This window comes from Phoca vitulina, unplaced genomic scaffold, assembly GCF_004348235.1.
Source record: "Phoca vitulina isolate PV1807 unplaced genomic scaffold, GSC_HSeal_1.0 scaffold22, whole genome shotgun sequence".
Taxonomy (NCBI): Eukaryota; Metazoa; Chordata; class Mammalia; order Carnivora; family Phocidae; genus Phoca; species Phoca vitulina.
Genome location: NW_022589725.1, coordinates 9,440,048 through 9,452,137, shown reverse-complemented (window position 1 = coordinate 9,452,137; position 12,090 = coordinate 9,440,048). Strand labels below are relative to the sequence as shown.

General features: G+C 56.0%; 1 protein-coding gene across 1 annotated transcript; it reads left to right on the top strand.

Moving 5' to 3' along the window:
- The first annotated feature begins 3,522 nt into the window (after window positions 1–3,522).
- MYL9 (myosin light chain 9) lies at window positions 3,523–11,845 on the top strand. Its single transcript, XM_032419986.1, has 4 exons — window positions 3,523–3,625; window positions 6,804–7,013; window positions 8,337–8,498; window positions 9,333–11,845. Exons 2-4 carry the CDS (start codon window positions 6,830–6,832, stop codon window positions 9,503–9,505), a joined length of 519 nt encoding a protein of 172 aa, XP_032275877.1. The 5' UTR covers window positions 3,523–3,625; window positions 6,804–6,829; the 3' UTR covers window positions 9,506–11,845.
- Window positions 11,846–12,090: the final 245 nt, after the last annotated feature.

The following is a 12,090-nucleotide window of genomic DNA, read 5'->3' as shown; positions in this document are numbered from 1 at the left end:
GAACATACTGATTACAAAAGGGAAAAATGTAACTTTCTGATGGATAACCCGGCAGACACTACCTTAGCAAGATGGCTGAAGTTATTCTTGCCAGTGTTGGGAAAAATTAACATCCTACATCTCCTGTTGAGATACACTGAGAAGGGCACAACATCATTCTGTGATATTCCTGTCAAAAATCCATCACTTGAGGGGCGCCTGAGTGGCTCAGTTGGTTGAGCATCGGACTCTTGATTTCAGCTCAGGTCATGATATCAGGGTCGTGAGATCGAGCCCAGCGTTGGGCTCTGTGCTCAGAGGGGAGTCTGCGGAAGATTCTCTCTCTCTCCCTCTCCCTCTGCCCCTCCCCTGCTCATGAGTGCACGTGTGTGCACACACTCTCTCTAATAAATAATCTTTTTAAAAAAAATCCATAACTTGAAGCTAATCATGAGGGAGCACCATGTAACTGGCCTGGACTCTCCAGAAGTGTCAATGTCTTGAAAAACAAAAGCTAAGGAACAGTAACATATTAAAAGAGATTAAAGAGGGGCACCTGAGTGGCTCAGATGGTTGAGTGTCTGCCTTTGGCTAAGGTCATGATCTCCAGGTCGTGGGATGGAGCCCCACGTCTGGCTCCCAGCTCAGCGGGGAGTCTGCTTCTCCCTCTCCCTCTCTCCCCCTGCTTGTGTTTTCTGTCTCTCCCTCTCTCGAATAAATTAAAAAAAAAATCTTTAAAAAAAAAAAGAGATATTAAAGACATCTCAATAGATGCATAAAAAACATTTGATGAAATCCCCAACACCCTTTCATGATAAAAACACTCAACCAGGAACAGAACTTCTTCAAGCTGATAGAGGACATCCAAGAAAAACCCACAGCTAATATCATATTTAATGGTGAATGACTGAGCTTTTCCCCTAAGATCAGGAACAAGACAAGGATGTCAGCTTTTATTACTTATTTTTTTAAGATTTATTTATTTATTAGAGAGACTGTATGTGCAAGAGAGCAAGTGAATGCGGGGAGGCGGAGGGAGAGGATTTTAAAGCAGACTCCCCGTTGAGCATGGAGCCCATTATGGGGCTCCATGAGGGGCTCCATCCCAGAACCCTGAGATCATGACCTGAGTCAAAATCAAGAGTCGGACATTCAACTGACTAAGGTGCCCCCGTTTTTACTACTTCTATTTGATGTACTGGAGGGCAATGTTGCCCAGGCAAGAGAATGAATGAATGAATGAAACCCAGAATGGGAAGAAAGAAGTTAAACTATTTCTATTTGCAGATAACATGATCTTTCATAAAGAAAATCCTAAAGCATCCATAAATAAACTATTAGTTAATAAAGGAGTTCAGTAATGTTCCTGGAAATAAGATCAATACACAAAAATCAATTGTAGGGCGCCTGGGTGGTGGTGATGGTTGCACAACAATGTGAATGTGCTTAATGCCCCCCAACTACAGATTTCAAATGGTTAAAATGGTAATTTTTATGTTTTGTTGTGTGTTGTTTTTTTTTTTAACACCCCACACACACACACACACACAAATTAAAGAAACATGATAACCTTGGACTGGCTCCTGGACCAGAAAAAAAATTTCTGTAAAGGACATTACTGGGATCACTGACAAAACTTGAATATGGATTGTAAATTAGATAACAGTATCAAATCAATGTTAAAATTTTTCTGATTTTGATAAATGTACTATGGATTTGGAAAAGAATCTCCTTTTCAGGAGACACTCACTGAAGTATTTCCGGGTAAAAGGGTAATGAACAATGCAAGCTACTCTCAAATAATGTTGGCGGGGGCAGGATATACACACATACACACAGACAAACAGAAGAGACTACAATAAAGGCAAATGTTAACAACTGGAGAGTCTGGGTGAACTCTTTGTATAGTTCCTATACCTTTATTGTAAGTCTGAAATTACTTCAAAGTTAACAGTTTTTAAAAAATTAATAGGTCCAAAACAGAACTGAGCTCTCCTCAAATCTGCTCCTTCCACAGCCGACCCGTGTTAGAAACAGGTCGGCTCTCTCCCACTGCTCAGACCAAAACCCCTGGAGTCATCCTTGACTCTTCTCTTTCACACACATTCCAATCCATGTGCAAATCCTATTGGATGCAACTTCAGAATAGTTCCAGAATCCCACCCCTTCTCCCCAGCACCACTGCTACCACACTAGCCTGAAGACATCATCTTGCTGGAAAGCTCCTCACTGGTCTCACCCAGAGGGATTCAGTTAAAACATAAGCCAGATCATGCCGTCCTTCCGCTCAGAACACTGGTGTCTCATGGTGGCCTACAAGGAGCCCCCGGCAAGGCCCCCACTGCTTCTCAGACCTCATCTCCCACCCTTCGCCCCACAGTCACACTCACCTCTGGCTGCTCCTAGACCAGGAGCTGGGCAAACTCCCCCTACCTGCCTCACTCACTCACTGGGCATGGCTTCTGGTTGTCCCAAATGTCACTTCCCAGGAGGCACCCTCCTCTCTCGTCACTCTGCTTTATTCTCCTTCAAGGAACTCATTTCTCTCTCCGAGCCATGGAGCTACTTACTTGTTCATTGTATTTCCCGCACAAATACTGCTTCCCCAGGGTGATTACTTTAGTGCAGTGCTGTTTCCCCAGCACCCGGCACAGTGCCTCGCACGTAAGAGCTGTCAGTTCATATGGACAGAGTAAGTAACTGGGTGCTGTAAGGTCTGTGTTGGTCCAAAGTGGGGCAGGGAGAGAAAAACGGGCTGGAGTCCTGGTGGGTAGGTGTTCCTTCAAGGGTCAAAGTGACGGACAGGAGCTGATACATGATGGGGGAGCCGGCAGGTCTGTCCTCTCTGACTCCCTCCTCCAACTAATGCCAACAAGAGTGGGTAAGGGGTGCTGACACCCTGAGGATACACCATGCTCCCCCAGCCCCTGCCCCTCTCACTGGCCCACACGGTGCTACTTGGCTCTTTCTGGACGCTCTTTTTTTCCTGAATCTTCACCACCACCCTCCCATTTTACAGGAAACCGAGGCCAGCTGGAAAGGACAGTGACTTGGCTGAGGTGGGCTGTCCCCAGCACAGTCCTCCTATCCAACACCCAGGGGAGCCCCCACACCGGCAGGGGCCTGACCAGTGACCCTTCACGTGAGGATGGCGAGGACCGTCTAGCACGCCTTCTTTCGGATTGGGGAAAAAAGCCATACTTGGCCTGATGGAAGGAAGCCCTCCCACGGGCATGGGCCAGGCAGCGTGGGCCTTTAGGGGAAAGATGGGTGGAGGGCCTGAGAACTGGAAGGCCTGGGCGTTCTGCCTGCCTCACTGACGAGGAAGGGGCGGCGCACATAAATCCCCCTCCCCTGACAATCAGGGGCGAGGGGGCCCAGCGCTGCCCCGCATCACCTCCTGGTATCACCTCCCCTGCCAATTCCGGGAAGGCGCCCCCGCCGCCGCCCGCCCGTGGGTCAAGGCCAAATAAGGCTGCGCCGGCGCGCCGCCCCGCCCCGCCCCGCCGCGCGCATTCTTCTGCCTTGTAAGGCCCGCGCCGCCGCGCCCACCGAGCCCGAAGCCCGACCGACGGCCCGCGGCCCCGCACCGGCTCCGCGCAGCGAGCGAAAGCGAGCGAGCGAGCGAGCACCTTCTCCGCACCAGGTGGGAGTCGCGGCCGCGGGGGGGCCAGAGGAGGCGGTGTGATGGCCCCAAGGACGGGGACGCCGGAGGGTCTCGGCGAGGACAGCCCTCGTGGGGCTGGGGCTGCGAGTTGCGGGTGGGACGGGGACTCTGGCAGGGGGTGGGCAGCAGGGAGACTGTTCCAGGCTCGGGCAGCCGGTGGTCCTTGGGCGAGGGAGCTCTGTCCGGGCCCTGCCCCTTTGCAATGGAGTTACCGGCGCCAAGCCCAGAGCTCTGGGGGGGCCCAGAAGGAGGGGAGGGGGTTGTGGTCTCAGGTGTTCCCTGCCCCAGTAAACCCATGTGTGTCAGACAGGAAAGTGTGCCCCTGTAAGGCTCCTTGAGACTCCTCCAGAACTCCTGGGGTTAAGAGAGAGGGATGGAGACTGGGATAATGCCCCCCCATCCATACACACCAACGCTTCATGCACGCACTTGGGGCTTCCGTGTACTGGGCCATCTGCCCAACTGTGCCTGTTGGGTGGGGAGGGTCTGCCAAGGGCTCTGGGGGCTGGACAGGGACCTCAGCCAGGCCCACAGCTGCCCCAGCTGAGGGGCACACGACCCCGGGGGACCTCAGTCTCTGCTCCTCCTCTCCAGCCCACCAACTGCCCTGAGGAATGAGTCAGATAACTCAGCTGCAGAGGAGTTGAGTTTACGAGCAAGGCATCTGGCACTACCAGCCATAGGGACCAAGAGATAATGGGGGACACAGGCCTTGTCTTTGCTGTTATGGGGGGATTTCAGGCACCAGAAGGGGGAGGTGGCACCTAGGTGTGGCCAGTCCAACTACCAGTTATAATATGATCCCTAGTGTCTAGGACCTCCAGGAGCAGTAGGGGATGGCTCCAGGGCTAAAAACCTAGCCTGTCTCTCTAACCCCATTTCCTCAACCAAGTCTAGAAACTGCCTCTGGGCACACAGAGCCCTCAGCTGCAGCAGGCCCACCATGAGCCTCTTAGGGCATGTGTTTCTTTCTGTGTTCAGGTGTCAAGGGCACCAAGGGCTGGCCATTACCAGCCACTGACCCAAGCCTAGCCCACGTGGTTGGACTCTATCCCTCTCATGGGCATGCCACTTCCCTTCTTGGGCATCACTTCTTAAACTGCACAGTCGGGGTGGGGGGTGTCCCCCCAAGATTGCTGGGTTGGACCAAACCTAAAGTTCAGTGCTTTCAGCCACGTCATGGCCTCTGGACCAAAGAGGGTGGGGAAGGGGGAGGCCTGGAGACAGAAGGGCCCAGCTAGTATCACAGCATGGGTGAGATCCTACCCGTTCCATTCCTCTCTCCTCCGGGCTGAGTCTGCCCCAGAGCTGTGCAGACAGGAGGGTGGTGGCAACAGCGATGACCATCACAGCCCCTCATGACCATGGACTACTCCTTGGCTGCCTTCCGTGGGTGCCATGAGTCAAAGTTCCTGGTGAACAGTGGGCTCGGGGAAGGACTGGGCCCCTCAAAGCACTAAACCCCTGCTGATGCCACCATCCCACTCCGACCCAGGTCATGGGTGAGAAGGGCTCTCGTCTACCCACCCTGAACCACGTGAGGATCACCCAGGGCCAGCCGTGTCAGGCCAGTGGGACACAGCAGCCCGTGTGTCACGCCTACAGGCAGCTATGGCCCTGGGGAAGGACCGGGGCTGGCCGGGATCCCTGCTCCAGGTTTAAGAGCTCAAAGACCAAAGTCTGAGAATGACTGGAACAGGGTCATGGGATAAAGGCCTGGAGATAGGTCGGGGAACATTCACAACCACACAATTTGGGGCTAAAAACAGGCAGAGGCTTCCTGGAGGCTGGCCCTCAACTGAGGGCTCAGGGCAGAGGAGAAACGGGGACAGGAGTCCTAGGGCCTCAGCCAGGCCCACAGCTGCCCCAGCTGAGGGGCACACGACCCCGGGTCTTCAGGGGCAGAATCCCCACAGGCCATGACAGGGGTTCAGGGAAAGAGCACCTTGTCGTGCCTCAGTTTCCCCATCAGTGCAGTGGGGGCAGTAGACTGGCTGCAATTGCCCTCACAGCCATTCATTAAACAATCATCTATTAGCCTATTGATTGGTAAACCAGGGGAGGGAGAGAAAGATCTCTAAGTGCTTACTGTCAGAGCAAGGGCGCGGGAACTGCTCCCCAAGGGGGTGTCTCAAGAAGTAGGCTGGAAAAGGAAGGGTGTTCAGGGGGAGGGACCAAGAAGGAAAGTCTGGGGGTGCCTGGGAAACATCCAGAGGTCCAGCATGGCAGAATCACAGAGGGCAAGAGGGACACAGTGAAGGGTGCCACGGTCAGTCAGAGAGAAGGGTTGGAGGGGTTCACACAGGGTCTTAAACGCCAGGCTCAGGGGCCCAGACTTGTTCCAGGAACTTTCGAGGGCTTCACGGTGAAATGACAGGTAGTACAGGTCTGGATCTCTATGGGATGGGAGAGACTGGCTGGAAACTAGGAGGCCAGGTCTAGACAAGGGTGACAAGAAGCTGGGGCTCCCAGCCCGGGGAAGCCTCACACTCCTATAAGCACTGAGAAGTGAGAACAAGTCAGGTCTACTGCCCACCTAAGGGGCTGGTCAAGTGTGGGCAGGTTGGGGGAGGGGAGACTGCCCAGAGCATATGCCTTCCAGAACATCCAGAGCAGGGAGCACAGAGGGATGGGGAGGAGGGAGGAGGAGGAGGAGGAGATGACAAGAATGTCAGGAATGCAGGGCCTCCTGACTGCTGGGGGCAGGGGGAGCCGGCAGGGAGCCTCACAGCCTCCCATTTTTCAACCCACCTTGTCACTTGGAGGGAAAGAGATGGACAGTGTAAATGCTGAGAGAAAGCGAGGACAGGTTGGCATGGAACCCAATCCTAAGTGTCATACCCAAAGAGCCACAGTGAAAGTCGCTTACTCTGTGCCTGGCACCATTCCAGGGGCTGTCCCTGGCACCATTCCTACTGCTGGGCATTCCTCACGTCCCCGTTCCCACATGGGCAAACTCCCCCAGAGAGGTAGGAAGCTGTTTACGATCACACGGAGCCCACGCCTGTCTGCTTTTGTGACGAGCTGGGTGACAGGAGCCCCAAGTCTGTGGGAGGCTTTGAATGCCAGGCCCAGGTGCTAACAGCCAGTCTGGGGTGGGCAGGAAGACCCCTGGCCCAGGGTCATAGGCTCTTCCCCCCACACCCACTTCCTGCAGGGAAGCCCCGCCCACCCGAAGCCAAGATGTCCAGTAAGCGGGCCAAGGCCAAAACCACCAAGAAGCGGCCACAGCGGGCCACATCCAATGTCTTCGCGATGTTTGACCAGTCCCAAATCCAGGAGTTTAAGGAGGCCTTCAACATGATCGACCAGAACCGAGATGGCTTCATCGACAAGGAGGACTTGCATGACATGCTGGCCTCACTCGGTGAGCAGGGACAGGGGGGCTGCGGTCTAAGTGGGTCCCACAAGGGTTAAACTGGAGCAGGCAGCGGGGCTGCTCATCACGTAGGGAGTCCTTCCCGTGGAGGGACATGTGGTACCCACCCTGGGGAGCAGATGCCAGTACTTTCTCCATTTAACAGATAGGGAAACTGAGGCACTGGGCACTGGATCTGAACCTAGGCTCACTCCAGAGCCAGACTGCCTCAGGCAGATTTGTGGTTGGGCTGCCTGGTTCCACTTCATTTAAAGAAAAGGATGGGCAACTAAAGAAAGTTGGAAGTGCACAGACTTTCCATTGTATGGACGGAGAACTGTGGCTGGAGGGGGGGCCAGAGTGTCCCACCCCTTTAGAAGTCACCCAAGCCAGTCCTTAGAGCCTCTCTGACTCCACGACTTCCCTAGAGTCAGAATCTTAGAGCTGAAAGGGCTCAGGAACCTCGTACAATTCACACTGCTCGGATGGGGACCCCCCAAGTCTGTGGCCCTGCCCCCACATCCCTCCCCTGTGCTCACCACAGATACCACCCCAGCCCCAGTTCCTGGCAGGCCCTTCGTCCAGGTCAGACACTGGCTGGGGGACAGGGGCAGCCTCTGGTAGGGGAGGAGGCGGCCTGTGCTGGCCAAGCCCCACGCACTGAGGCCAGACAGGCCCGAGTGAGTCCCTGGCCCTCACAGCGGGGCAGCCCCACTCTGCCCATCTCCCTTCCTGCGCAGTGGTGACCGAGGCCCTCGTGTACATGCCCAGGAAGTCCGGTGGGAGGACAGGGCAACCCTGAGTTGGGGGGCTGACATCGGACCCTGGGCATCTACCCAGAAAAACCTGCATTCCTGTTTGGAGCTCCTGTCGGTGGGGCCACCAGTGAGTCGTGGCCTTCTGGTTAAGAACGTGCTCTTCCGGTTAGAGAGTAAGAGCAGCAGACAACAAAAGCTGCGGCAGCTGCACAAGTACCTTAAACCTCACAGCTGTCCTACTGGGTAGATGTGATTAGCGCGTCGTCGTGACCTCGTGGTGCGGCGAAGGTGAACGCAGGCAGGAGGCAGAGCAGACCCGCGGGCAGTCAGCACACGGTGGCCCTTACACCCCGGAGGTCACGGATGTCCGGACCGGAGGCCCTAACTGGTCAAGGGGCCTGGAGAGCCCGGGGGGGAGGGAGCAGTCAGAACGCTGGCCACCCCAGCAAGATGCTCTACAGTTTACAGAGCTTAGCGTGTCCTGCCTGTGGGACTCTCACAGGCCATGAAGGGAGGGGACAGGGAGGCAGGAGGGGACAGGGCAGTGACAGCAGGAATGTCCCACCTGCCACAGGGAAGAACCCCACCGACGAGTACCTGGAGGGCATGATGAGCGAGGCCCCGGGGCCCATCAACTTCACCATGTTTCTCACCATGTTTGGGGAGAAGCTGAACGGCACAGACCCCGAGGACGTGATCCGAAATGCCTTCGCCTGCTTCGATGAGGAGGCCTCAGGTCAGCAGCCTCCCACTGGAGGCCTGGACAGGGCTGGGACTGAGCGCTTCACCCAGGGTGCCCCCGAGGATGCGAATGGAGCTGGGCTGCGCTGGGACTTCAGGGCTCCTGTCCCCAAAGGCCAGAACAGAAATCCCCCATCTGCTGGGGTTTCCGTGGCTGGAACTGGAAAAACTAAGCTGTGTCCTTGTTCCCTTCCCCCAGATGCTAGACCACAACAGCCCACGTCCACCAAGGCTTCCCACGTCTTGAGTTCACCTGTTGGCCCAGCACACTGCCCCCACTTTAGACCTTCCCAGAAACCAAATCGTTCCAGGCCCTTCTGGCCAATAAGGTGCAAAAACCAGCCCCCATACTCAGACCTTACAAAGGACTTCTGTCCCACAGCTAATGTGTCCCAGGGACAGGCCAGAGTGACGCTGCCAGTGATTTCAGTAGTTTCTCGGGGGCCACAGGCCCAATTCAGAACGTTTTCCTGACGACCTTCATGGTCCCATATCAGGATGGCATATTTTCATCTCTATTTTCCAGATCACACAGGCACAGAGAGGTTAAATAACTTGCCCATGGTCACACAGCCAGGAAAGGGGATAAGCATGCAAACTCGGGCAGTGGAACTCTAGGGCTCATGTCAAAGTAAGACATATCCAGCCCCCACACTCACAGCCCCAAGGATCCCACAGACACACTGCAGAATCCCTCCCCACTCTGGGGCCCCGGGGAGTTGAACTGGCCGGAGACCCACTGCGAGGACTGGCGGGGGGCCGCGGGGTGAGGGTGTTGGGCATGTCCCAGCCTGAGTCCCTGTCTCATGGGCCCTGGCCCCACCCCCAGGCTTTATCCACGAGGACCACCTTCGGGAGCTGCTCACCACCATGGGCGACCGCTTCACAGACGAGGAAGTGGACGAGATGTACCGAGAGGCACCCATTGATAAGAAAGGCAACTTCAACTATGTGGAGTTCACCCGCATCCTCAAGCATGGTGCCAAGGACAAGGACGACTAGGCCACCCAGCCCCCCATGCCCAGGCCCCTGTCCCACTCTCCTGCTCCCCAAACTCACTGTGCTCCATGCTCGTGATCCCATAGGACCCTCTCAGGGGAGCCTCCCTCTGAGGAGCTAGGGGCCCAGCTCCCCGTGGAGGAACAGGCGGAGAGTGCGCAGTGCCAGGCAAGGGGCACACGGCCAGCGTGAGGCAGGTGTTCCACTGGGACCCCCCCGGAGAGGACTGTCTTCCAGGGAGCTGGGCCTCATGGCTGCTCCCCACCTGACGGGCCCTGTGTCCTGTCGGACACAAGTTCACGTGCACCCCCACACAGGGCATGACCGCTCTTTCCCAGCCACTGCCACTGCCACAAAGCTCACCAAGGTCCCTTCTCAGAGGACAGGATGCCAGCCCCTCCTCTGCGCCCTGCCCAGCCACCCACTGGGAGTGTGATACAGAAGCTGCATGCAGGGTGGATACTGGACCCAGGGGACGCAGAATCTCCAATAGAAGTCTGAGCACTGCTTTGGGTCTGTGTGTCTCTTGCCGGGATGAAATAGAGGAGCTCCTAGTCCCTAAACACTCCTGCCCTCTCCTGCCCTCTCCTGTCCCTACTGGCTGCCCAGACCCCCACCTCCTCCCATCCGGGGAAAGGCTCCCCTGAGACCAGACCTGCAGTGGGGGGCAGACAGAGGTGCTGCAGGAAACAGTCCTCCTGGGAGAGAGAGGCCCAAGTGGGGAGGACCCTCAGGAATCACCACAGCATATCTCAGTGGGGGGTTTGGGCCACCGGGAAGACAGGGGTCAAGGTCACCCAGCCTTCAGGACTACAGCCTGGATCTCCAGGGACACCGCAATGCTCCTGGAAAGCCAAGTGGTCCTGGAAGAACAGGGAGGCTTTGGAAATGGGGAGGAGGGTGCATCCCAGAAGCTCCGGCTGACGGTGGGAACAACGGGTATAAGAGATTCCCTGAGGTCAGCTCCAGGCAGCCACCACGTGAGGCCTGGGCTGTGCCCCCTGCACCTGCAAGGTCAGTTCAGCCACATGACCAGTTTCCACATCGCACACAAGGTGGGCAGGGCTGGGATCTCCATTACACGTGATGATGGGGACACGGACCAAAGTGCCTGGGGCACAAGAGGAACAGAAATATTGGTTCAATAGCCAAGAGGGGCAGGGACTACCTGAGGCTACCCAGTGGGTCTGGGGCAGAGGGACGGCTGGACCCTGGCCTCTAGATCCCCCACAGGGCTCAGACCTGGGCTAGACACATCCCACCAGACCCCACAAAGGTCGGGGAGCAGCTGCTGGGCCCGGTGTGATCCTGATGCCTTCCCTAAAGGTCACCCACAGTCAGCCATCCGCATCACACAGCAAAGGTCCGAGATCAGATCTTAGTGCTGAGCACTAAGAGGACCGTGTATTGGACGAGGGGGGTCTAACTTCCCACACGCCTCTGCCCCACCTCAGCTCCAGGCCCCTCCCAGCCAGGCCTTGGCCAGAATGCCATGAAACACCCCCTCTCTTGCCTCTAGATGGAGCCCCGCAAGTCCCTGATCCCCACACCTGATGGAGCCAACCCCAAACAAGTCCTGACCGGGCCCAAATACTGGGACAGACTCAGTCTGACCACGCCCTCAACCCCGGCCCTAGATGGGAGGGCCGCTCACTGCAGCTAGTCCCAAGGGAGGGACCAGGGAGTGGGGCAGGCTCTGGGTGTCCTCTGAGGACCCCCAGAGCGCTGGCCACACATGCCCTGCATCAGGGTCACAGGGCACTCTGCAAAGCCGCTGTGGCACCAAAAGCCTTTCTGAAGACGGCAGGGACGGGGTTAGAAACAAGCCTCCTCGGGTTCTGACCCCTCAGTCTGCAATCCTGTCACAAGCCTCCTCCCCCTTCGCCCCAGAGAAAGGGACAGAACCCATCCAGCCTCACTGGCTTCCTAGCTGGCGTGGGCCTGACCTGACGGGATCCAGAGGAAGGGACAAGGGAAGTGTTGTGTGTGGAAGGGCAGGACCAGTAGGCGGGAGGAACGTGCAGGAACTGAACTGGAGGAAGCAGTGTGAACGAAGTCGGGAGCAGGCAGGCACACAGCACATTCAGAAGCCAGGAAGACGGCAGTTTTCTATTTGTGAGCTCATTTATTAAGATCCTAGCAGCTTTTGAAAGAAGCAGCAGTAGCTACTGTTTTCTCTCTCACAGGCAACATCTACAGGTAACAGTGAAACATGCCCAGAACTTTCAAAGTCTGGCACAAAACTCAGAAACCACAAAGGAAAAGACATGCATTTAAATCCATAAAGATTATCTCTTGGGGTGCCTGGCCGGCTCAGCGACTCTTCATCTCAGGGTTGTGAGTTCAAGCCCCATGCTGGGTATGGAGATTACTTTAAAATAAAATCTTTTTTTTTTTTAAGATTTTATTTATTTGACAGAGAGAGAGAGACAGCCAGAGAGGGAACACAAGCAGGGGGAGCAGGAGAGGGAGAAGCAGGCTTCCCACAGAGCAGGGAGCCGATTGCGGGGCTCGATCCCAGGACCCTGGGGTCATGACTTGAGCCAAAGGCAGATGCTTAATGACTGAGCCACCCAGGCACCCCTAAA